This window comes from Perca fluviatilis, chromosome 19 (genome assembly GCF_010015445.1).
Source record: "Perca fluviatilis chromosome 19, GENO_Pfluv_1.0, whole genome shotgun sequence".
In the NCBI taxonomy this organism is placed as follows: Eukaryota; Metazoa; Chordata; class Actinopteri; order Perciformes; family Percidae; genus Perca; species Perca fluviatilis.
Genome location: NC_053130.1, coordinates 10,096,507 through 10,124,452, shown reverse-complemented (window position 1 = coordinate 10,124,452; position 27,946 = coordinate 10,096,507). Strand labels below are relative to the sequence as shown.

Here is a 27,946-nt window from a genome sequence, read left to right as displayed (position 1 = left end):
TCATCTGTTCAATATGATACATGTAGGGTTGGGCTTTAATGTTCATTAGAGAGCAGTCTTTAAAGGTCCCATGACATGGTGCTCTTTGGATGCTTTTATATAGACCTTAGTGGTCCCCTAATACTGTATCTGAAGTATCTTTCCCAAAATTCAGCCTTGGTGCAGAATTACAGCCACTAGAGCCAGTCCCACAATGAGCTTTCCTTAGGATGTGCCATTTCTGTGTCTGTAGCTATTGAGGAGGAGAGATGGGGGGAGGGTGGGGATGTGGCCTTGACCAACTGCCACTTTGCTCGTTTTAAAGCCATGATGTCTCTCTCTCATGGGTGGGCCAAATTCTCTGGACGGGCAAAGCAGAGAAAGGGGAGATAACCTTGAAGATTCCAGATCAGCCCATCTGAGCTTTCATTTTCTCAAAGGCAGAGCAGGATACCCAGGGCTCGGTTTACACCTATCGCCATTTCTAGCCACTGGGGGACCATAGGCAGGCTGGGGGAATGCATATTAATGTTAAAAAACCTCATAAAGTGAAATTGTCATGCCATTGGACCTTTAAAAGAAACAAATGTAGGTTACTGCAGTTATTATTCATTACCTCTACACACTAATGCACTAAAACTTCATCAAAATGAAAACAACTTACAGTTCAGTGTTGACCAGTGTATCATTTGACTCAAAGATGTACAGGATGGTAACATATAACATAACATATAACCAGTTATTCAGTAGCATCTCAGCCATGAACAAGAGATGGTGAATTAACAAGTGTTCTCAGGTTTAGCTACACTATTACATGTCAGGAAGTACAGAAGTAAGCTTGGTCAGCGGTGTAAAATTAGCTATTTTTTATATTCATAATCATTTCTACAACTAAAGTTGGAATGCTCTGTGTGTGTGTTGGAGCATTCCAACACAGACACAGACACACACACACACACACACACAGACACACACGTGTTTACAGTTCCGTACTTTATTACGTTAGTACATTTTACAACACTTCCACGTGGATGAGGAAGTAGAAGATTTCCTTTTACAGTTATAAAGAAAATGACATCTTGGCCATTAATATTTGTCACTATTGGCCTTTACTGGGTGACTCTGGAGAATTAGGTTTTCAAATGAGATGTCTTCAGTTGGAGAAACATGTAACTTTAGTCCTCGGTTGACAAAACAATCACAATCCACTAGATTTGGAGATTATAAAAAAAAACTGATATTCTGCTTGAACAAATTCTTCTTCTTCTTAATCTTAATTTTCAGTTTTTCTTGGCAAAACCAAAAATCAGACCGCCATCTGACAATCCCAGGCCCCATCAGTCCTATATATCTGTCTTGTGAGTCATCTGCGTACTCCCACTCTACCAGATAGTGCGTTTGACACCCGCCCAGATCGAGCGTTTGATTCCTTGCGCGGCCCGTACGTCGTCCCAGTGCAGCCGGGTGTTGGGGATCTCGTCTTCAGGCTCCGGGTCGGGTCGTGCCCCGTCTTTCGGACTCGCCACCACCATGGGCAGCGGGCCTCGCTGCGACTGAAACTCGACGACGTGGAGCTGCTTCTTGTCGGCCAATTTCTGGTGAATTTCCTGCAGGGTGGAAGAAGAAAAGGAAGTAAAGGTTAGTGAAGAGAGGAATAAGGAGAAGTGTGACTTAAGGGCCTTTCAGACCAAAAGCGGCAACGGCACAGCTGCGGTCTGAAATCCATTGTTTCCAAACAAGCAAGGCGCGGGCGCAGCAGTAGCGTGCTGCAGATGTGCACTGAACACAGCGGCAAGCGCAGCGCAAATTGGCCTGGTCTGAAAATTAGACAACTTCAACAACGTTTGGTGGGTCTGATGGTGGAGGGGGAAACAGAGATTATATATTTACAGCTCCAGAGTATAAATATCTCCAGAGTATGATATAAATTAGAATGTACACATATGCATTTCAGGGCTTAAATACTTAAATAATGTTCCTCTACAACACAAGTCTTAAAGTCAAATTAAATATCAGACGATGGTGCTTTTTTCAGATTTTCAAAAATGTTTAGGAGCTCCCTTTATTGCATGGTAGAGTATTTTGTGTTGTTTCTGACTTTTCACTAAAAGAGAGAGTGGAGCTTTTCCTTTATTAATTCAAACTAATTTCGGAAAACTCCCACAGAAGATCCCTCCCACTATGCCGACATGACTTCACCTGATTGGCTAATCCAGTAAAGAGGGCCCTGGTGATGTTGAGGAGATTGACAGATCCTTCTACTTTGCAGTACAAGTCCTTTATGCCAATCAGCTTGCACAGGGTGATGACCGCCCGGTGGCAGTGCAGACCATGACCTGCAGAGACAGAGAATATACACACATTGTATCCCCATGATTGAGCACTAGGGCGGGACAATATGAAGTCCTCTATCGTGGTATGCAGTTTTACAATATTGACAAATAGTGGGATACAGTAAATTATCTGGACAGTTTACACATACAACTAGAGATATCAAATAAATAGTATGCAACTGTATAGCAAAATGACGGATGACACATTTCGGTAACACTTTATTCTAGGAGTCCTTAATTTTGAAATACTACTTTTTTAAATAAGGTTCCTGAAAAGAACCGTCTAATTCAATACCACTAATGCAGAAGAAAAGACACAGCGTTCAATTAACACCCTTCCAATTAGGGGTGACCGATTCAGAAAATGTCACGATTCAATATCGATTTTAAGGCTCAAGATTCGATTCAAAAATCAATTTTTGATTCAAAAACGATTCTCGATTCAAAAAACGATTCACAGTATGTAAATGTTGTTACTTTTCCCATGTGATTGCAGTAGACATACAATAAATTTGCGATACGAATGGGAATCGATTTTGTTGCACACCCCTACTTCCAATTAATTAACTCCAATTTCTTTCATAACTTAGAGATTTTATTAGTTGGATAACTTGCAAAAAATTTGAAATTTGTCTACATAGGAAAGCATACAATTCCACATAGTTTCCAATAATTAATGAATACATATTTACATGGGTTTGAAAGGAGTTTTTAAAACAAGCAAGTTCCTATATTCCTTATAATTTGTTCCAAAATAAAAATTATTCAGCATCTGACCTATAAATTAAAAGCACAAATCTAAATTTCTATCATCTCACAGTATTTATCGTATCATACAGGCCCAACCATACTGAGTAAAACCAGATTCCCTCAACACTAAGCTACCTAACTACCAACTAAATACTTAATTAACCTTACCTTCGTTCTGTTTCTTCATGCGGAGCGTCGTCCTTTTGAACTTAGACTGAATGTCATGATAAACTGTGGGGGGGAGAAACAATAACTGAATTACACTCATTGGAGGTAGACCAGCGAAAGAAACAGCATAACTGACACATAATAAACGGACACAAGTATTCCATACAGTCTTATTATCTTCACGTGTTTTATGCCATTTCCAAGTGAAGGCACTTGTGTTGTTGTTATGCAGCTTTTCTCCCGTGCTCCCTCAGGTCTTGTGTTTCTCTACCTGCCCACCAGATGTCCTTCCATATGCCGGCATGTCCTGCTGACTGCAGCAGCTGTGGCTGCTTAGTTATTCAGACCCATAGTCCCTGAGCGGGAGCCATGTGCTGCTCAATGCAGCCTTCCAGTACAGTACAGCTCCATAGCTTGATTTAAAATCGTTAAGATCTGGTTCTTGTGTCACATCGCTCTTGAAACACCGCACCGGCTGCTGTCCCTGCATCCTCTAGACATCCAGGGGGAATTAAATACACTTAATTATTCAGGGTGTGTACTGGGATGCTGTGACAACACAGAGGAAGGAGTTATGGATGGAAGGAATAAAAAGTTGACAGTAAGTTGACAATTTGGTGCTCAGAGGACACGTCGAGCTGGGTGAAGAAATCTAAAATGCGAAACTAAATGTCAAATACACACATACGTACACAATGCACAGGGGGCTGAACATTGGCCGTTGCTGCAGGAGGTCCAGGTTCATTTGGAACAGTGTGTCTTCTGTGTGATGTGTGACTCACAGATCCAAACAGCGACAAAGTCAAAAAAGATAGAAAGAAAGGCAAATTCCTCCTTGATACACACTTTTATATTCCACTAAGTGTTTTTCGATCTCTAACTCCAACACTACACTAAAAGTCAACCGTGACTTAAAGCTGAACCAAAAATACATGCGAAAGTTTGCCTGGTTGTTTGTCAGTCCAAACTCTTTTAATTTCTTCCAACAAAGGTGGAAAATGCCAAAAAGAGAAACAATCAAACACTCTGTCACATTCAAATGTATTCAAATTGCCTTTGGCTTCGCATTGTTCCAACAACAACAACAACTGGAAGGTCAGCGGAGCGTTTTTTTTTTTTTTTGACCAAAACAACATTTTTAGTGGCCAAGTTGGGGGACATCCAGATGTTTGACTTCCCAATGAACAAACTGACCCAGCTTAACGATCAGGAAGAAAAACTGTTAATCATCTGCCGGACGAAATCCAAGATCTGGACCGCCACCAAAACTTGAGTGGCCTGCAGGAAATCAACCCACATTTTTTTTTTTTTTTATGTCAAACAACGGGTTGAAAATCAAACTTTGTCGGTAAAAAACAAAACAAAAAAGTGAGCAAAATAGGTGAAAAAAATTACCTTGAAGCTATCAGATCGGTCACAAAACCCATGAGATAATCCTTAAAAGAAGTGAAGATAGGACCAAGTAAACAAACAACCAGACACACACACACACACACACACACACACACACACACACACACACACACACACACACACACACACACACACACACACACACACACACACACACACACACACACACACACACACACACACACACACACACACACACACACACACACACACTTCTCCTCTGGTCCCAGGCCAAAGCAGGAAGCTAACTTTCTCCTCCGGTGGCCGCGGTGGCGGCTGATGACTCACACACATTAATCTTTCTGGCTTTGCTCTCCAGCAGCAGCCCAATTAGCCAAATAGCGTTTTACAATAAAAAGAAAAAGTACAAGCGGTGCACTTAAAACTATTACACCTTTTTTTTTACAAATCTAAGCAGGTGATACAAGGGGGAGGAAGAGCCGGAGTGGAAGAGATGGTGGAGAGGAGGAGGAGGAGGAAGGGGGAAATAAAAAAAAAAAAGAGCAGAAGTTGGAGGGAGAGAGAGCGGTAGAAAGGGAAAACCTGAGGAGTGGAAGAAATCGAGTTGTGAAGTGGGAGAAGCTATTGCAGGCACCTCTGGTTCTGGAAGTAAAGCACCATATATTTTTCTCATCTGTTTTTTTTAATAAAAATAATAAATGGAAGGTAAAAGACTCCCAAGGTACATCTCGGTAAGAAACAATGGGCTTAAAACTGCGTGTACGCTGCTAACGGCAAGTAAAAGCTAAAGATTACAGTGTTAATAAAATGGATAATGGTCTGCAGCTTTAATCAAGTCACTTTTGGATTAATATTTTGATGAATTTGTGTACAATGGAGCCATAATTTGTTTACAATTGCGACCAGGAGGAGTTCTGAATTTGCTGCTGCTCTGATTCACCCCCCTGACTGGCTTCTTCTGCGTAGCAGCCGAGGCTCAGGGCTATTGTACTGTTTAGAGCTGAAAAATGCCAAAGCAAAATGATGGACAAAACAGAAACTTAACATGTTTCTATGTTAAGTAACGTTGAGGATAAAGTTGAAAGTAAAAACTGAAATGAAGAGAATGACTTACTGGTCTGGTTGTTGTATCGTTCTATATAGTACAAGTAGTGGATCGCTCTGTTCTTGGCCTGGAGATCACACAAAACACACAAACACACATTGATGTCATTGTCATTTGTTGACTGAAAGTGTTATTATTATAATTAGCATCCCAGTTGGGAAATTTCTGCAGCCGTAAACAAAATGAATTAGCATTAATTATTAGGTACAATATTATGTGTCACAAGGGACTCTACATTTGATTTGTGGGACTGCTCTGTAATAAAGCCTTTGTAGTCAAATATACTGAATTACATAAAAGAGGGTCTGGGGATTTTCTATCTCCAAGTGCCCTCTGTAAAGTTTATTGTGCGATTCCAAAGTACCAGGATGTCCAAATAGGCCATTTTTTTTATTTTATTTTTTTATTATAGGGAACAAATATCAGTTAATTAATCTGCATAGTGATTCAATTATTTGGATTGTATGCATGCATACAATGATAAATGTGGTCGTTAAGATATTTGTATTCTGGGTCTCAGTGGAGATTGTCTAAATTCTATACGAGCACCAACAGCTACTAAATGAACCATAGAGATTATTTTTATTCTAAATGCTGTTTCCACTCTGACAATAAAGTTCTGCTGAAAACAATTACTCAGTAAGTACATTTAAAATACACAAATTCTACACTTGAAGACATTAGGAAAATGGGGATATTAACACAAAAAAAACTGACTTAATGATTATTTTTGTTGAAATAAAAACTTTGTGGTACTCACCTTCCTCAGAGCGGTGTTTCTGTCTGCTGCTTTCCCTAACGCAAAGCCTGGTGGACGGAGAAACGTTCATGGTATTATTTGTTAGCCATGCTGCCAAATAAACCCCGGCTTTATTGTTTCAAATGGTGTTAAATTAGTGTCACTGATTAGGAGCCTACATGAACACTGTGACATGATGACATTTCTAAACTAAATCAAGCCGCCCTAACAGAATCTGCAGTGAAAGGCTGAAGGCAGGTGAATCTCAGGAGTGTCGAAACTCTTTCCTGCACTTCCCCCATATCTACATATGACATAGTTATTTTTCAACTTTTGTAAACACCCCGAAACTGTCAAAAATACTTCATTTCTTTCAAGTTGCTCCCAGAGTCGTGATCTAGGTTGAATTTTTAGACTGTGTCGAACCTGCGGCTCCGTTGCCGTTTCCCACGGCGACCAGGCAGCTGATGGACCTCTTCCTGCCCTCCTTGGCCGTCATGTTGAACACACTCTTCACCTACAAAACAGCAACGCATAAACAATAAACGACAGCATCACCACCTTCTATCGTGTTCTGCTTGGCCGTCATGTTAAACACACTTATGGGATGAACATTAATACAACTGTGTGTTTCAAGTGTTGCCTAAGAACGCTATTTAAAATACCAAATACACACAAAACCGTCTTAGGCTGCCTTCTCTACATGTTCTGAATATAACCACTGTCACATGTAATTACTGACATTGCTCATTATGTGCTTTTGTGATCTTGTGACCGATCCAATCAGTGTCATCCATCTGTGATAAGATGCAATTTCACTTAGTCAAAAAAATAATAAAAAAAACTGAATCTCCAACAAGAACAAAGAAAAAACTAAACTAAAAACTAAGGAAAGCAGATGAAGGGCCTAGCTTTGGCTCATAACGTAGATTACATGTAATAATTATGTATTCAGCTCGTCTCTGTGCTTTCAAATTGTCTTTGATCGTGCACATTCTGTTTTTCTGCTCCAGTCAGGCCAATAAACCCATTGAATGGACAAATGTGTTTGTGAAAACATCTGCAGTTGTAACACTACAACAGATTGTTAGGGCATTTTACCGTGTGTTTGTGTGAGTGTGTGGTCAATCCGGACCAGAATGCCTGTCCACATTTAAGTGACTTTCATCGACCTGTCAGTAAACACAGCGAACAGTCATCTATCACACACACACACACACACACACACAGCGCCTCGTCCTCCCTCGTGCAACCACGCAGGCTGATCCACTGACTGCAACATGACTTTGAAAACACCAGGGGGCAGCATTGATACACCACAGTGAGGAGGACGAGAGCGGAGGGAGGGGAAGGATTAGAAACAGGGAGGAAAGATGTGGTTAGAGTTGACCAGAGAGGAGAGAGAGAGAGAGAGAGAGAGAGAGAGAGAGAGAGAGAGAGAGAGAGAGAGAGAGAGAGAAGGCAAATGAGATACAAAATGTCAAATAGAATGGGGCAGGTCAAAGAGAAAAAAATTTAATAGCATGAGAGGATATGAGGGAAAAGTGTTGGAGGATAATAGAGAGTAGAAAAAGATAAAAAAAAAGATGAGAACAGAGATTTAGAGAGAGAAGGAGGCAGGCATGAGGAGGAGAGGAAAGGAGAAAAGAGGTGGCAAATGGGGGGAGAGGGGAAGGGAGACGAAAGAAAAGAAGATTTGTTTCCACTTTAGACGTGAGACAACATAGGTAAAAAAAAGTGGAGAACAAGAAAAGTAAAGGAAACGAAAGAGAGGAAAAAGAAAATTATAGAAGAAAAAAAGATCACCAATCACAAACTATGTGCGTTTGATTGAGCATGCCGATGTATGTGTGCAGTATATGTGTGTGTGTGTGTGTGTGTGAGAGTGAGAGAGAGAGAGAGAGAGACTAAACGCATTATAAAAAAGACAATATAACACAGACAGACACCCCCCCCCCCCACACACACACACACACACACACACACAAAATGATATTACATATATCAATTCACCACAAGCCCAAAACGAAGAGAGTGAGCTGCTGAACGTCACTATGGTACATAAAACTAGTCAGTTATATTTATGAGTTAATTACGCCAAGTTAATTAAGAGAATTAGAGGACTGATTAGAAGATATTTTAATGCCATAATCATTACGTAATGTGTTATGAATAAAAACTAATTTTATAGTAGTTTTATGCATTACTACGAATGAGCAAAACACAACCTAAAGTTTAGTTTCATGTGCAAACGCAAAACTTTCATGTGCTCATGTGAAACTTTCATGTGCAGAATTTTTTTTAAAGTTTAGTTTCATGTGCTCACACGAAACATTCATGTGCTCACACGAAACATTCATGTGCTCACACGAAACTTTCATGTGCGCACATCAAACTTTTGCGTGCGCACATGAAAGTTTCGTGTGAGCACATGAAACTTTTTCGTGTGAGCACGCAAAACTGTTGTGTGAGCACATGAAAGCCGTATATTGATGTAGCCTGGGTCATACTGGAGACAGTGACAGCTAGAGAAATGACTACAGTACAGGAGTTAGTTGCACTATATTTAAAATCTAGGTCTTCATCATAAGGCCGGGACACATATAGCCGACGGGCGACCGTTGACAGAAAACCCCGTCGATATGATCAGTCGCGTCCCCGAGGTCATACATCTCCATAACAACAGGCGGCACTAATCTGTAATGTTGCCCAAGAAATGAAAACCGGCAGCTGATTGAACGAACGCGTCACATGGGTTTGTTTTCTCCGGATATTGAGAGCCAGACTGTCATGGCGGCCGTTCAGAATACGATCTCATATTGTACTAAAATAGTTCACTGAAACGTGTTTCTGAAAACATTTTAAGCGAGAAATAGGCCATGCAGTTGCTGAATCTGTCTTCATTTCAGCTCAACAAAGGTCAGTTTAAAAGATTTTCATCAGATTTTGAGAGACTGTAGTCACCTCATTCCGCTCGTCATTTCCGGGCGAGTCCCGATTTCCCTGCCGCCGACCGAACATGTCAGGTCGGCCAAAATGAACGCCGACAGCCCCCCAGACGGACGACGGCACGGGACACACCGAACAGATTTGAGTGACTGACCTCGCCAGACTGTCCCACGGCCGATAATCGGGTTAATGTGTCCCGGGCCATAAGGACATTGCTGCTTTGCTTGCAAGTCGTCACCATTATATTGTTTCGATTTTAAAGTCTTGTAATCTGTTCCGGCGCAAGGGATAGAGCGATTTGGATCGGGCAATTACTTTCATTTATGAACTGTTACAAACATCTGGCCAACTCCACGGATATAGGTGGATGTACACAAAATGCACGGAGAATGGATTAAACATAAGGAAAGAGGATGTTCTTTGTGGCAGTGCTGCTGACTGTGGCACTGGCACTGCTCATAACAGCGCGAAATGGGTTTCAAAGCGCAGGGTTTGTCGGCGCACATGAAAACAAATCTAAAGTTTAGTTGCATGTGCTCACGCAAAACTTTCATGTGCTCACGTGAAACTTTCATATGCGCACATGAAAAGGTTCTGCGTGTGCACATGAAAGTTTCACATGAGCACATGAAAGTTTCGTGTGAGCACATGAAACTAAACTTTAGATTTTCTTTTTTTTTCTCATGTCCCTCCGTACATTACTGTAACTAGTTTATCATTTTATATTTTAAAGGCCCTGAACACCCACACAGGTGTTTATAGTTAATGTGGCTTATTGGACCTTTTCCAGGACTGTGTGGGTGGGGTTAGACTGCTTTGTTGCACCTGTTAGGGCAGGACAAATGACACCTTTGTCATCCTTATTGGTAGAAAGAATTTGTGACCTTATAAGTTCCCATTAAAGCTCCGGCCCACTACACCTTCAACCTGAAAAGAGTCTAATCACCCAGAATAACTGGAGTGGGTGTTCAGAGGCTTCAACGCTTTAGTGTGTAACGTTTTGATATTAATAAACGTCCGTTACATTCGAGCCATTGCCACATGAGTTGCTACAAAGCTAATCAAGACTATCAGCTCCACAAAACTCTCTCTGTATTTCTCAGTATGGCTATGTTCAGAAGATTGTGTCGTCCGGTGACTTTCCCGCAGAGAAGCTCGAGTGAAGATAATCACCTCTTCTGAAGAGTCAATCATGTTATTTTTTAAATCCTGTGTCCTTCTTGGCTATTTGCAACTGCCTGGAGGAGGGATGGGGGCGAATGCTAGATCACGGAAGGCTGTATCATGTGAACGCGCCGACAGTTTTGTTGTCATTACTTAGAATTCCTCAAGGCGGCGGCAGAAACTACGCACTGTAGCTTTAAGCTGCTTGTTTCTTTGCACCACTTGGGGCCAGAACTCCACAACAAGCTAAAAGGTTACAAACGGTTGACAAAATATGCCGGAAGTGACAGCAAACTGCTGCCTGTTTACAAATCCAGGAGATGTGGAGCAACATTAGCATTTTGGAGTCACGTTGGTTGAGACCTGGCGGATGTAAGTCTGATATTTACTCTCCTTTTAGCTCGGTTTTGGTCTCTACCAATTTCTCTTAGAACTCCTGACTCTGAACCTCCTAAAATACTTTACAAGTGACACCTTTCCCATTACACATTTGATCCATTGTTCATATCAAAAATATTGACTGGTGCAGCCAAAGTATAAAATAGCTAAATTATCTGCAGTGACAGACAAGACCTATGTAGACCAATCTTATGTGATCCCACGAAAAAGCTCTGCATTAAATGTTATCTTTGTGAAGTTTGTGATTTTTGTTTTTGTTTTGAGTCAGAGACTACACTTCAACACTGTGGTTTAAACCTTTGTTGCGCCTGTTGGTATTCCTTTGCTGTGGCTGTGTGGTGGTGGGTGTTTATTTTTATTTTTTTCTTCTGGTATCGATTTTGTCGATCCGGACAAAGAAACTTAAAATACTGTGGTTATTTCTGAGGCTGCAGTTTGTGGTGGTGTACTGAATTCAATTCCTTTGTGAGATATGTTGTGGTAACAGTATTCATAGGACAGTGCATCTATAAATACAAATACAGGAATATCTTTCTATTTACATCCAACAATGAGGTGGGAAGACAAGAGATAATACATTCAATAATATCCATTATCCAATATGTATTTATTCTGCAGAAAAGCTATGTAAGCAAACATGACTTTTATTCATTTGGAGATTTTAAAACTTCTGCGGCTCATATTGTGAGTGTGTGTGTGTGTGTGTGTGTGTCACAAACGGAGAGCGAGGAGGGAAATAAGTAGGAGAAATTAGTAAATGAGGGACGAATGAGTGTGTGAGAAGCTGAATGAGTAAAAAGAGACAAGAGGATTTAAATCAAAAATCCCTTCATACAAGTACAACAATTAAGCAGACATTGTACATGTTGCTGATAAAACCGCAAGAAAAGCCCAAAACAAAAGGTCAGAAATGCCATCATCATCATCATCATCATCATCTCCCCACTCTGCACAAAACATCTCCCAGAGCCAATTAACAGATAAACATTTCCTTAATGTCCACTGTTATTTTGTTTGTTTTTAAGTTTTCTATTTCCATTGTTATTTTATTCTTTTTTTCTTGTTCGTTTTACCGTTACTGGGTCTTATTTTTTAAAGCAACACTAAAGCACTTTTCCCGCTTCGGTCCCCCTACAGGTTGGAAGCGGAATTGTCCATTACCGCTGTCGTAATGTCTCATTATGTCTCATTCGAACTACAGATCCGCTACCCGATCTGGCAAACTGGCATAATGTAATGTAATGGACAATTCCGCTTCCAACCTGAAGGGGGACCGAAGCGGGAAAAGTGCTTTAGTGTTGCTTTAAAACAACGTTAATCTTGTAAAGCACTTTGTGACTAAATGTATAAATATAAATTGACCTACTGCCTCTTGCTTTTCTATGGGAAGCTTGTGCAGGGACCAACAGCAGCCTTTCTCAGGGACTTTATCTAAAACACAGTTTGTCTCGACGCTTTCGTCCCCGCCAGAGAGCGCCAAGTGATAGAACAGTGTTGGATTTCAGCTGAGGGAACTTCAAAGTCAAGATCTGCCTTCAGCTTCACTAGTTATGTAACAAACATTTCAGCAAAGGGTTTATAATTTGACTGCAGGGGCCACAGCAGAAGGATTGGCTTCAGGGCAGCAGCAAACACCAAAATACTGAAAACACAACCTTGCATACACACAATGCTCTTATATGGTGTGTGTGTGTGTGTGTGTGTGTGTGTGTGTGTGTGTGTGTATGTATGTATATATATATTACTTATATACAATAATTGAAGGGGTTTTCATAGCTTTAATGCTAAATAAATACACAACATTGTGCTTGCATACTGTGGCTGCAGGCCTGTAAAGGAGGGCAGAAACATATCCTTTCTTGCGGTCAAGGAAACGCCGCGCCTCTGCAAAGATCCTGCCCAGATGGGATCAAAATCCAACAAGTTATTAATTCTCATGTTGCATTGCAACTTGTAGTTGAAGTGTGTGTGAACGCCTCCAGTGATGTTGAGCTTTTGGCTTTACATTCCTCATTTGAGGTGAAGATGCAGCAGTTTTGGAGGAGCATTAGCAGCAGAGCAGATGGGCTTAGTTTTTCCTCCACCAGACCAGCGACAGCATGTCGGTGGGAGGATGCTTCTAGCTCGCTCGCACTTCTGTTTCATCTCTTATTTTCTCAATCTGTTGCTGCATGTCTCCCTATCTGTATCTGTCTATAAGCTTCAGTGCAGGGGAGGAGTTCTCACCACATGAGACCAGAAGGCGCTGTGAGAGCACAAACCTCCACCATTGCTAGACACTTCTCTGACTTACTGTTGCACAACTACACTTCATTTCCTACACTTGGGTTTTAAGTTGACATCTTGACACTGCAAACACACTGAATAGTGTAAAGAGTTTATTTACTCCTGCACAACTGGAAAAATGTCTTGCATATGGTGCTCTACAGGACAAATTCTTGTAGAATTAGTACATATCAATATCGGACTACATACGTTATATACATTTCACCTGTTCATAATGTCATGTCTTATAGCCTACCTCTAAATAATAATACACTACATTGTGCATTACAGTTTTCATAATATGTATCATATAGTATTAAAGTATATGATAACATTTATATACAGTACAGCATGTTTTAGTGGGTTTCATTTCTGTGTTCCCTTAGCTTGTTTAGTAAGATTTATACAGCCAGACGCCCAGACCCTGGTCCATCTGGTGATCAACAAAATTCAAACTACTGACTTTGGTCATGTAATCAACAGTGTGTATGGCACTTGTGATGTGTTGACAGCTAGATGAGCAAACATGAAGAGAGGTGGATATGAAGAAAGAAAAAAGAAATAACTTCTAGAAATCTGATGAGCAGTGAGATCTGAACTTCTGCAAATCAGCTTTTAGGATTGGGACTCAAGTCTCTGTGTCATTTTAAAGCTACGCCTGGATATTGATAATTATCGAATAGGTTGAAATCTCAGATTATGTCAAAATAAGTCTGCTTAGAAGTTTTTGAGAAATCCTGCTGACTGACAGATTGCAAAATTAAAAACTACACTCCAATGAATAGTTAAATTAATAATCTGTTTGATTTCACTTTAAAATAGTCACAATATGGTGTTTGAAAATTCTGAATTGCTTAGAAATTACCTTACACGCACAAGATCTCTGACCCACTGTCATGGTGTATGATTAAGAGGAAGAGCGAAAATGTGTTGGTCATAATGACAAACTGCTGTCTATTAAACAATCATAATGTTGGCTCAGGAAACCATGTATCAATCCTGAAAATGACTCAGAAGTGAGAAGTGTATGTGTATGTTATTGTGTGACTAAACAAGAGAAAATTAGACAAAAATAAATTGAACTGGTGTTAATTTGTCTTTTGACTTCAGTCTATGAACAATGTGGGAAAAGATTAAAAGTATAAATCAGAATCTTACTACAGAACTTGCACACAAAAACAAATTAGATGTCTCACATTTAATCGAAATGGCTGCGTTTGTCTGCAATTTAAAGTTGATTTAAGTGAATATACAGGGTTCGTGATGAATGAGCTCTCTAGTCATTTCAACAACTCAACGTTGCTTTCATTAAAAACATCTACATTTCATCACGGCCAATGCATCTACATCTACAAACCGCCGCAGTAAGCCAAACAACGGGAAAGTTAATTCTTTTCATTTCTGTTCTTCTTGAATCAGCCTACATGTTACATGAACATCATGTTCCTCACTTAAGTGCACTTCAAGACAAACTTATGATCTGGATGAGCTTTAATGACCAGTGTCATCATGGGTCAACTTCCCAAGTAGATTTGAACCATCCTGGTTTAACCTGCTAATACATTCAAGATCACGGTGATGAAAGGCAGCAGACTTTTATCTTCAAATGAATGAATGGAAGATATATGAACTGATCTGATCTTAAGAACCATTTAAAGTGGCAATATGTGATGTTGCTTAGATATCCAAAATATTAAACATAGTTGGAAAAGCACCTTTCACTTTAAAGTGGTCCAAATGGGATTCCTGCTACAGTCATTTATTGAAATTTTCTTGAATTACAAAAAGTCTTCATGAGCTGCAGCATTATATTTCTTTAAGTGACATATATAGAGAGAGAACGTAAACGTTCAACAGTCTGTATCACATGTACACATATACCTAATATAGGTAATGCTTTTAAAAAATTAATCAGGCTGTAGTAATGCCCCTTATGGGAATTTCACTTAGGATATTAACTTTTGTCTGTCTAGGTGAGCTCCGCTTGGCGGTTAGAACACAACGTTTAATCCAATTGAAAGTTTTCACAAAGTTGCCGTCATCCATCCGCTGCCTGTTTACTTTCAGAAAAACTTTCAAGGTTGTCGACTTTAGAGAGAGAAAAAAAGGAAAGAGACAAAAACCCTGTTCCGACACTGACAATGTTCCATCTCAGTTAATGAAATCACCGAGTCCTGTCCAAGTGGATGCTGTCCCTGGAGAGAGGCCATGAACATCACTTTTCTCTCCGTGGCACTAACACTCCTCCCATTCTTTTCTTTACTGTTACCTCTTCTCTCTGTCGTCCCTCGCTCTCTTTTTCATCTCTCGAAGGTCCAACTGATTGTAATTCTTACAGAGACTGTGCCAGGGACACGCAGATTCTACTTGATGGCCATTTCTGGATGTTATTGGATTAAATCATACATTAGGATGCTCGTTTTTCATTTAATGTTTCTCTGTATTCTACTCTTGAATTAACCGGCATCTTTGGACCGTGAAGCTGGATTTATAGGCAACGCAAGAGCCACATTGTGCTTTATACATAAAAAGATTAAATCATTAACTTATTTAATATAGTCAGGGTTGATAATACATAAGACCTTGTATTGATAATATAATTCTCTCAACAATTATCACACGTCTCATAGAATATGTAATAATCTTTTGGGTACCCCAAATTCTTAGAAGGAAACACTGGAGTCAATACAGTGGATATGATTAATTTTATATATTATTTTAAATATATATTTTAAGGCTGGTTATTAAATCTCAATATGTGGAATATATGGAAACTGTGTGTATGACTGAGTATAGAAAACTGAAGTAACAAAAGCTGGCATCAAATGTCTGTTCAGATTTTAAAAAAGACAAATTTTCATTTATTTTCTAGATTATATATATATTAGAGTTGGTATAATAGCTGATCTCTGCAGTTAATGACAGTTAATGAGACAAGCATTTTATTCCAGTAAGCCTTTTTCATTAGGCCTGAATTTATAGTGGTGTACACACACCCAGATACACATGCACACACCCAGTTAGACACACACACACCCCAAGTTACACACAACTCGCACCATATATTTATAGAGGGAGATGGCATCATAAAAGCATCAGTTTCAAGGGGGAAGCATAATGTCTGTGGCACCACTGTTATTTATGCAGGCAGGAGGGCTGGGGAAGACTATCAATGTGACAGACAGACAGACAGACAGACAGACACGCAAATAAAAAGGAGTAGAAAACGTACATAACCACACAATACACACACGAAAACAAGCACACTCAGAAATGGTCATTGATAAAGAAATTACAAAAACGAGACAAAGACAGAGAAAAACAAAAAAACCACACATACAGTGTGTATGATCAAAGGAAATGTTAAATGTAATCAAAATAATATATTGATTTCCTACAAGTGTGTGTGTGAGACAGAAAGTCTACGTACAGAATGTGTATTTGACTTGCGAGTGTGTCCCTGTGCAAGTTAATGTGTGTGGGGCACATGGAACTGCTGTGTGTCTATGTGTATGCCCGAGTGTGTGTGTGTGACCTTGTGGCATTACCCAATTAGTTTAGTGAGGATGGTCCATTAGGGCTAATTGATTGAAGGTAAAATACAGCACGACAGAGAGAGAATCTAAATGAACTGGGTCTGTCCATACAGCTGATCTTCTCACACAGCATTATTTCATCTTTTTCAGTTAGGGAAAGCAGCAAAACGGTTTGAGTGGGTTAGGGATGTGGGCTCAAGACTGGACAGATGTTAGCTCAAGTACTCGGCCACAGTGTTTGGAAAGTGTAGAAATATTTTATTAACAAAATGTGTGTATGTGCTCGTTGCAAAAGAGCTTGAGGAAGTGGTGAGAAGTACTCCGGGTGACCTCTGATGCACGGAAAGTTAAAGCTTAAGTCACCACACAAGGCCCCGACCTTGGCATGTGTGTCTGTGAAGATACCAGTTTCTGTCTAGAAACAAGAAGACCCCCCCCACCACCCCCCATGAGGAATGGATAAAAGCTTGAGGGAGAGAACAGATCAGAGTTCATTTTTCAGACGAGACCTTGGTGGACCAGCTCTTAAAGTGACTGTTGCCAGGGAAACTTAGATGCTGTTTGTGAACCCACAGCTGTGTTGTACTTTTATGCTGGACTCAGTAAACTTTGCTTAATTCAACTCTTCGTCTCAGATTGATCCTTGTGTTCTGGTAAACTTAAGTCCGATGAAAGAAGGCGCGGGAATTAATAAACTGGAGTCAGATTTGACAGGCCTTAGGGCCTTATTTTAGACATAATTCCATCTACAAAAGAAACATGCACAACTTTTTCAGCACAGCTCTTCTATCTTTTAGTAAAAAGCTGATGAGGTGAGTTGTCTGCCTTCAAAACAAGATTTTTTTTTTCTCGAAATTAAGCATCCCGAACTACCAGGTGTCAAAGCTAGACATTTAATTAACCATCTCCCCACACTGCAGCTGCAAAAATGACATGGAATTTAGTGCTCAACTGCAGCTAGGCTTTCTCAGCAAATGTGCCTCCAACACCATCCATGTTTACACGCCACACTGGATTTTCCACCATCTTGAGTTTCCTAAAAACAGTTTCCCCCTCTGAGGCTTTCTCCATCATTATTCTGAAAAAGTCTAATTTAGTTAGAGCAGTGACTCAACGGCCGGGCTGCCAGATGCTACCGGGCTGCAAAAGAGTTCTCCGACAAGAGCTGATCATCCGAACATCACCCCCCCCAGGGTTCAGCTCATTGTTTAGCTGTTTATGATGATATGTCACTGCCGTGTTGTTGTTGTTGTTTCCGCTGCTAAAAAAAGCTCAATTCAAGTGGCCAGAAAGGGTTCCTTATTGCAGGTTTAAAAAAATAGTTAAGTTTTCTGTCAAAATACAGTGAAAGGTTTTTTATTTAGTTAAATTGTTTATTTAGTTAAACCACATGGCATCATGACTTTGCGTAAACATACACGCCACTTTCCTAAAGCCAAATAGCGCGTTATCTGTACACATTTTGAGCTATCCACGTCTATCTCTACGCTGTATACAGCGGATGTAAACATACACACCACGTTGCGGGTTATCGCGAGAACGTGAAGTACTATCGCGAGAACAACGTCACATGCGTGTAAAAAAAAAAGGTTGGGTTTAGGAAAAGAACACCGGGAAAGGCTTTAGTAACACAAAAAAGCGACAAAAACACGCTTAGGAAAACGCTTAAGAAGGCTTAAAAAAAAAAAAAAAGGCTGGAAATTTCTAACCAATCCACCACCCCAGCCACCCTCCCTCCGCGGACTTACGTCCCTTTATACTACTCGCTACGACGAAAATTAACTCGTAATGTAGGTCAATGGCGGGCGAATTGCGTTGATAAACGCGCTAAAATGGCATACGAATTGGCCGGTCATACATACGCCACCTCATGAGATCAGTCTGCAATTAAAAGTTAATTAATTTCACGATAGTTTAATATGTTTGTGAGCAGCATGATACTGTTTTTATTCACGATTCAGTGCTGCTATCTTAATATTTGGAACAGTTTTCAATGTAGCCATCTAGTTTAGTGTGTGGACTTATAACACTGACTGGTAAGACACTCACCTCAATAACACGAGAATCAAAGTCCTCATAGGTTTCTGTGGAGAGAGGGGAAAAGAAATTAAGAAGTTTAGATAACAAAAGCTTACACACACACACACACACACACACACACACACACACACACACACACACACACACACACACACACACACACACACACACACACACACACACACACACACACACACACACACACACACACACACACACACACACACACACACACACACACACACACACACACACACACACACAACACACACACACACACACACAGGCTCCTGCAAGCATGTCAAATACCCAGAAGCCCTTGCAGCAGCTGACACTGTGTTGACACTTTTCATTGTCGGTGACCTCTGAAGGATGTTTCTTACCAACAGCAGCCTGTTCACTTCTAACCAATTAACAAGAAACAAAGGAGAGTTGACTTAAAGGCTCCAAGGAGAAAACACACACACACACCTCAGCAGGGGCATTAGCTCACCATCTGTGAGAAACTGAACCTAATCAGAGACCAGCAACCTAGTTACAGCTCTCTGTACATCACAGTAACTGGGCCCAGTGTGTATTTGTGCTTGAAAGAAAATGTTTGTGCATGTAAGAGAGAGAGAGAGAGAGAGAGAGAGAGAGAGAGAGAGAGAGAGAGAGAGAGAGAGAGAGAGAGAGAGAGAGAGAGAGAGAGAGAGAGGATTTAATGGCGTGAGAGCTTGTTAGCATGGTGACAACAGAGAGGAAATATCAAGAGGAAATGAGGAGAAAAAAAGAAAGCACAGGAGGATGCGAAAGAAACAAACAACGAGCAAATAAGAGACTCAATTCAAGAAGAGGAAATCACGAGCAAGAAAAGGTGCTTTGCGACTACAGAGACTAGTCCCTCAACTGTCAGCAGTTTGAGGTAAATGGGATAAACTTAATCCTGACAGCAATGACCAAGATTTAAACAGGTAATACGGCTGGGAACAGGAGGCTAGCAGCTCCGTCAGTGAATCAGGTGGAATTAACACAGTGTTCCTCAGGGTTTGTAATGAGAAGTTGATTAGACTGGAGATGCACCTTCTGAGACTTTACAATACAACATTACATTCAACCTTCAACCCAAAGTCCTTATTTAAACCCTCCTGTTAGAGCAGACAGGACTGAAAGCATGGTGAGGGGAACACAGTGTTTATACACTTCTTTTCAGTGCTATATTTTTTCTACCACATGACACCCGGGGGGCTATATAGATTTTCTTGCTATCATGAGTCAAAATGTCCACAGTGAGAAAAGTCTACTGTATTTCTTACTGAATCACAGTCAGACAAACTCACAGGTGCTGTGTTTTAGTCTCTGCCTGCAGTTTAAAGTTAATCTGAAATGTGGTTAGATTTGCGTAGTTTAACTAAATTACAGATGAAGCAACCTAGAATTTCTCGTGCCTCCCTACTAGGGCACATCACTATCACATGTTCTTATAAGGCCATGAAAATATTATGCTGAGGCCTTTTGTAAAATCCTGACAGGCTACACGTTGTTGTTTTTATGCTTAGAAAGTAGTGAGATAGCTGAAGGAGACACACCTCTACATATAGCCTACGTTCTTTTCTGTGTCTAACGTTGCCATGTATGGCATCTGAAATATGGCAGAGGAACAGTATGGTCATTTAGGGTTCTTGTCCAAGAACAGAGAAGAAAAAAAAGACAACAAAAACAGGTGTGTGGGAAGAGACAGGGAAAAGGCAGGGAAGGGACTAAAAGAAGAGGAGATAGGAGAGAGAAAATAGGCTGACAGACAGAAGATGAGGTAGATTGAGTGTAACACTGAAAGGAAAACGGAAATAATTATAAAATAGATGGAAAGGGAGGGACAAAGAGAAGGAAGAGGGCAGAGTTGAGGGGAATGAAAGAAACAAAATGAGATAGTAGAAAGAGAGAGAGAGAGAGAGAGAGAGAGATAATAAAAAGCCTGAGATAGAGAAAGAGACAGAAAGTGTGACAGAAAAGAATTTAGGAGAAACAGAGAAATAGATGTCTTTCTAAATTAGGAAACTGTCCTACTTGACACTGTAGTCACATTCCCATCTTCATCAGTCCTAATGAGCCACCATACTGAACCGTCACTCTCTTTCTCACTCTCAGGGCAGCCTATACCCCTTATTATTCCTCTATTGCTTCATCCAGCTCTTCTTTTTCTGTCACTACAGCCATTTACAGCTTGACCGAGATATATAAATCTGGCTTAAATGTTGCAAACACAGACACAGACAGACAGACAGACAGACAGACGTTTAGTTTACATGTTTGTACACCAAGGGAGCATTTGCATCTTAGTTTACCTCCGTTGGGGCCAGGGTCAGGGGGGCCCAGGCTGATGCCCCCCCAAGAGTTTCCTGTCCATCCTCTTTCCCTCTTCACCTTCATCTTCCTCTTCCTGTCCCACTCATCCCTCTGACGCACTGCAGAAAGACACAACCGACACATTTAGCACTGAAGCCCGAGAGCACACAGAGGCCACCACTGACTTCAAGGAGCACCACATTATGAACACCAAAGGTGCCATTTGTCACTGTCTAATCAACTGTGTAATTACTTTTAACAAATGACATCACAGTGGAGACAAATTGGCATCTCACACCAGGTGTGCTGTTGGTGTTTCTGTTTCTCAAAAGTAAAGGTTCCCTGTGGAGTTGTAGACCTCTAGTAGCACTGTGGAGCTGTTTTCCTATGAGTTGGTCCCAGTTTTGTTTATCTCATGCATTAATTGGCACATGCATGTGCACAGAAGTAGTCTGGCTTTGCCAGACCTTCCTCCACAGCGCTGCGGAGGAAGGTCTGGCTAGTCCACACAGTATTCCGGGATGGGAGAAAAACGTGCTCTGGTTTATTGGCATTTCTTTAAACCAATCACAATCGTCTTGGGTGGTGCTAAGTGCCGGACAGAGCCACGGTGCCACTGCAAAATAGCCTCGGGAAGGAACTTGTTTTGGTGGAACGTGTACGTTCAAAAGTTATTTTAGTTGTGAGACAGAAAACTCAGATTGGACAGATAGTCTAGCTGTCTGTCTGGATTTACCCTGCAGAGATCTGAGGAGCAGTTAACCATAGTCCTCAGAAATCCACCGGAGTTTAAAATTCCAACTAAAAGAAAGCGGAAGGTAACGGACATCCGGCCGAAAAGAGTGAAACCCGGCAGCATTTCCAGCGGCACGGGAGCAATCCCGGAAGTGGAACGTCGTGGATATAGACCAGCACATAAGTGACGTGTTTTACCTTCCTGCCAATAGTTTCACACGATGTCGCTGATCAACAAGTGGAGGTAACCGCCACGAGATGTTACAATGTGCCAGCAAAGGCAGGGAAGAAGAAGACTACAAGCTGGGGCCGGGAAATATATCGATATTATATCAATATTATGATATGAGCCTAGATATCAGCTCAGATTTTGGACATCGTAATATGGCATAAGTGTTGTCTTTTCCTGGTTTTGAGGGTGCATTACAGTAAAGTGATGTAATTTTCTGAATTTACTGGACTGTTCTAGGTGTTCTATTATTTGCCTGTACTTTCACTTGGTCATTATCTCTACATTACTGGTGATTATTTATCAAAAAACTGTATGTCTGCCTGTGTTTGAATGTATTCAGTGCATTTAGTCTCTGTACCTAGTTCAGCTTGCACCTCCTGCTGCTCACTCTCGCCTCTTCGACTCATGCTCTGCAGATTCCCATCCTTCAGGACTGGAGCGTTCAGACCAGGCCACAGAAAACCACCACGACCTGGTGGTTAAAGACATAGAAGGAGAGAGGAAAAGAGGACACAAAAAAAAAAACATTAGGGAAATTAGGAACACAAGAGAAGAAATATATATTGTACAAATCATTTTGCAAGTCTATATTTGTTATTCTTGTATATTGAGAACTGAGGAAGTAGCGAAAAACTAAAAATGAACATAAGTACCACAGATGTATTTGAGTTTGGGGTGTCTGCAGCTTTCAGAAAGTTTGTTTCAAGAGAGATTAAAGATTAAAACCTGCTTCACTTAATCAAAGTCCAGCTTAGTCTCACAAGCTTAGTTTTTGCTAACAGCTACTGTTGACACGATGACAGCAACAAGCAGCATTCTTTTAAACTGAGCTGCATATGCAAATACATTAAAGACATCTTTAAACTTTTTGAACCCTCCTGTTGTCCTCTGGTCAAACTTGACCCATTTTCAAAAAGTATCAGAAATTTGGGTTTCTTTCAACCAAATAAAAAAAATAAAAAATGAACATGGACAAATGATCAGTTGACTACTTTCATTGAATTTGGGTGTTTTATTCTATTTTCTAGAATTTGAGGAAAACAATCATAAAAGAACGTTGAAAATTGACAAAAATGGTGTAAAAAACAAATAATTCTGAAACGTCGGGAAAACCCCCACAAAAACAGAAAAAAAAAAAAAAAACAGCGACAAAGACATCGGAAAAAGTGACAAACACGTTGAAAAAAGTGACAAAAACATCGGGGGAGAAGCGACAAAAGTGTCGAAAAAGACGACCAAAACATTGAAAAAAAGTTTTCATTTTAAATTTTGCCCCAGAAAAACAAAAAACAGCATGGGTTAAAGACTTTTCCACCACGACAGACCGATGAGTAGGGATCGTCAAAGAGCGATAAACTAGATTTAGTTCAAGTGAAAACCAAGGAGAGAAGACTGACAAGACTGTAATACAGAGACTGAATGAAGACTGATAGTTCCTCTTCAAAGAAAAACAGAAAGAAAAAGGAAGGGAATGAAGGGTCATTTCTCTCCCTAGTATAGCGGTTTTATAAATCAATCAACTTCGACTAATGACATTTTGTAGTGTGTCCAGCAGCATATATTTAAATATATTTGGAAGGTGTAGCACAGACCTCCAGGAAGAATTACATTTGTGTGTTCTGAGATTTGAAGAAATTAGATTTTGTGAGTTTCTAATTTCTGAACTGCACCCAAGAAAGCGGGAAAGAAAAAAAAAATCTGCAGAGAAAGAAAGACAGACAGTCGGCGGACGGACACAGAGACAGACTATGCCTCACCTTCTCCGATGTTCTGGCCTCGGTTCAGGTCTCTCTTAACTTTGCGTTTAGTTCTCTTCCCTCTGCCCTTCCTGGCTCCGGCACCTGACTCTGCCAACACACCTCTCCACAACTCCTCAGCCGTCACTGTAAACACACACAGGCACACACACAAAAATAAACATAACAGCTTCTATCTTTTCTTCATTTTATCTGTATGAAAAAAACAAAAAAAAACAAAGATGAAATGATATTTGGCCAACCACCCAAACTTAGCAACAGGCACTTGAGGCAATAAACAATAAACGACCAATTATCATTGGAACGCAACTCACAGGTGCTTTTGTAAATCAAGTTTGTGTGGGCAGTGGTGGCCTAAAGGTTAAAGAAGTGAGCTTGGAGGTGGCGGGTTCAATCCCCAGACCGGCAGGATAAAATCTGGGTGGGGAAAGTGAAAGAGCAGCGCTTGTCCCTCCCTCATTACCACCACTGAGGTGCCCTTGAGCAAGGCCCTTAACCCCAAAAGCAGATCAGACTGTGGTTATACTGGGCAGCTTCCATATATGAATGTGTAACTGAGATGGTTGACAGGTTGTCGTTGCAAATGAGAAATTGGTATCAATCGACTTACCTGGATAAATAAAAGGTTAAAAAAAAAAATAATAATAATAATAATAATAATAATAATAATAATAATGGTTAAAAGATAGTGGGTCACTTTGGGATGTAAATTATGATGTTATTGCTCCAACATTGGGACTTGGGGAAAGAATCTTTCCATGTACTTACACTTGTTGAAGAAGCTGCCATGTCTGGTTTGCTGCCATGCTGTTGCAGGGAACAGTGGAAGTGCAGGGGTTCTTTGGAGAGAGGCAGCTGAAGCTCGACTTGCCAAGTGGGACACCTGAACTACTCCCCCTAAAGTACGGAGTGGTGCTGCACCTGAAAGAGAGAGACATCGGGAGAGAGACATCACAGCTATGAATACACTCTTCACAACTGCAAGCATCAGGCTTCGCCAATTTAATGGTACTTCAACTTGAAAAATGACAAATTAAAGTCTGTTATATCACTCATCATGCTAACTAGGGCTGGGTGTTAGGGCTGCACGGTATAGGAACATTTGCAATATGCAATAACGTTGAATATCGCGCTAACAATATCACATGCGATAAATAAAGAGATTAAAGTGTACTCAGTTCTGCATTTCTGCTGCTTTCAGTATTCTGCTAAAATACAACGTATTGCTTGTTAAATGGAAAAAAAATTCCAATATTCTTTTATTGAACACATTGTACATTGAATTGAAAATAAAAGGCAACACTAAAAAAAATCCTATCAGTGTAGTTTTCTACTGATATTTTCTTTAAATTAACATCAAATCTCAACCCAAAAAGAAATGATATCGTAATGGCCGGCAGGATGCTGTTGTGAGGACTGTTCTGCACTGCAGAGCAAAGGATCATGGGACAATGTTATTAACGGTTCCCGTCCTAGTTTAAGTGTGTAAGTGATGTTCTGTTAGTGTTTTCGTTATGCATTTATGTTACCTGGGTTTTAGTCTTGATTTAGTGTTCATGTTTATTTACATTTGCTGGGTTACCATGACTGAGGCACTGGGGTAGGTTGATGACATCTGTGTATCGAGTGTGTGAAGAAAGTGAATAAACTACTTTGGATTTCAGTAGCTCTGACTTCCTGACTTCTTCCACGTAGCTCGCTACAAATATATTGTGCTACTGGGCATTGTTTAGAAAATTACCAACACCAGTACCCTTAAAGTGATAATTATACCGATAGAGTACTTCCTTTGATATCTTTTTTTCTCCTTTATTCGATACCCATCATGTGAATAGAGGCATTAAAGATGCAGTAGGTAAGACATATAAAACTAACTTTGTCATATTTGCTGAAAGTGACCCAATGTTCCAGTAGAACTACATGAAGCAGGGCTCTTCTGGCACCACCTACAGCCTGTAGTGTGATTTGCAAAAATCCACCGCTCCCTGTTCAGATGCACCAATCAGGGCCCATTAAATTGACTAATCAAGTGGCGATTGGTTACAAGCAAAACCATACAAATATTAAAACATTTTGTAGATCTACGTATAAAAAAAGGATCAAATGCAGGTATCATTTGATTGGAGAAGTTTCAATACTACTCGGGTTATATCGGTCGATACTTATAAAAGCTATTTTGCACCGATGCCCAGCCCTACTGCTGATATGGACTTTTTAATAAAAATAAAAAAAACCACAGGCTAAAAAGACATAAGCTAAGCAGAATCAGTCTCTCACTTGGTTCCCACAACCCATTAACACAGCTCAGAGGAGGGAGAGAGTGAGGAAAGTAAAGCCTGATAAAAGTTGAGATTTCAATTATGACATTAACATTTAATGACGTTGAACTTATTAAATAACGATTAGAGAGAACTAACGTTAACACACGCGAGCAACAATCAACCTGTAAAACAATGACAGCGAGTTTAATCCATTTTTTTTTCATGTAAAAGTATCAAATGTAAACACCTTAATGTTATTCTTAACCGCATGCAATACATATTTTCTCACTGCGTTGAAATTAAAGTTATTTTCTGGACGTGCCGTTTTAAGGGAGCCCTGCAGCAACGACAGGCTTGTCCCGGGCCAGTAACGTAAAAAGAACTGACCATAAGCACGTAGTCACGCATCTAAACATAAATCAAGTGAATATACTCCGATATATACACGGAGATGTTTAAACGAATCTGTAGGGGATAAAAAATAGAAATAATTCACCTCCGATTGTGATGCGGAGGGCACAGCACACACGTATGGACGCCGCCATGTTGGAATTATGAAGGGTCCTTCAACGGACAACAAGGCGCCTGAACTATGCCTGTTGAAAAATAGAAAAATGCACTTTCCGGGATCTGGCTTTCATGTAGAAGATCTATAAAGTAGCACAAAGTAGCCGACCAAGTAGCCCTTCAGTTTATACAATCACACTGAAGGTGTATTATTAATACACTTCACTTAGATCATTATAGAACATTTTTCTCAAGAAAAGCTAGATAGTGCTACACAAAAGTAAAAAATAAAATGCAATGTATGGAATTGTAATCAAACAAAATCTGTGAATCTTTTGGATCTTGTGGATATAATATAATAAACAAGAAAAGAATAAAATTTGTATAAAAAAAACCAACGGAGCAAATATCCTCATTCTCACCCTTCTTCCTCGCTCATTTTCTCAAATGGTCCATCTTCATTAATTTTCTCCTTCATGTTTTAATTTCCTGTTAAACAACACAGAACATCACCTTCTGTTCCCTTCTAAAACACTGCTGCATTTACACACACACACACACACACACACACACACACACACACACACACACACACACACACACACACACACACACACACACACATGAAAATGTGTGTGCCTGTCTGATGAGATCTCAGTCCCGGGAGCAAAATAATCAGAGGAAAAAAAATTAGGGAGATCTTTCCAAGAGTTGAGTGACAGTAAATATAAAACCCCACAGAGAGCCCCCCCCTTTCGTCTGATATAAATTATCACATCAAGAGGGAGGAAACAAGATGAATATAATAAGGAGATGCTGATGAGAGGATAGGTGAAGTTGATGAGGGAAGAAGAACAGTGAGGGGAGAGGGTGGGAGAATTAAATCCTGTTTACAGATAGTTATGAAATAAGAGAAGTGCATGTTAATTATTCAGACAGCACAAATTACGTTATGAACGTAATTTTTGATTGCTAAACCGACAGTGGGCACAACTGAAGCCACACGTGCAAAACTCAAACTACAGTCTGCACTACCAACGGTCACCTGAACTAAACAGTTCACATCACCTGCAGAACTCATTCAAAGCAACACAACTCTTAACACACGTCTCAAACAGGCTCAGAGCAGCCAAACACTCAGAACAATGTTCACTGAGATAACACACACTGTCACTCAGAACACACTGAGGGTAAAAACACCAGCGTCAAACACCAATACAGCGATTACAAACTTTCTCATCTTTACAGTTTGAACAATTTGAATGACTTCACACCATTCAATAGTTTCTTTAAAGAAATGATATAGATTTTATGTAAAATAAGAAGGA

The 27,946-nt window shown here is 40.3% G+C and overlaps 1 protein-coding gene across 1 annotated transcript; it reads right to left on the bottom strand.

The window, feature by feature from the left end:
- Positions 1-955: 955 nt before the first annotated feature.
- Positions 956-26,721, bottom strand: mrps5 (mitochondrial ribosomal protein S5). The gene is made up of 12 exons (XM_039784228.1): positions 26,608-26,721; positions 24,619-24,771; positions 23,851-23,976; positions 22,452-22,565; positions 21,126-21,245; positions 18,811-18,845; positions 6,875-6,965; positions 6,470-6,516; positions 5,719-5,776; positions 3,231-3,293; positions 2,179-2,315; positions 956-1,586 (listed from the first exon to the last, which is right to left on the bottom strand). Exons 1-12 carry the CDS (start codon positions 26,654-26,656, stop codon positions 1,362-1,364), a joined length of 1,218 nt encoding a protein of 405 aa, XP_039640162.1. The 5' UTR covers positions 26,657-26,721; the 3' UTR covers positions 956-1,361.
- Positions 26,722-27,946: the final 1,225 nt, after the last annotated feature.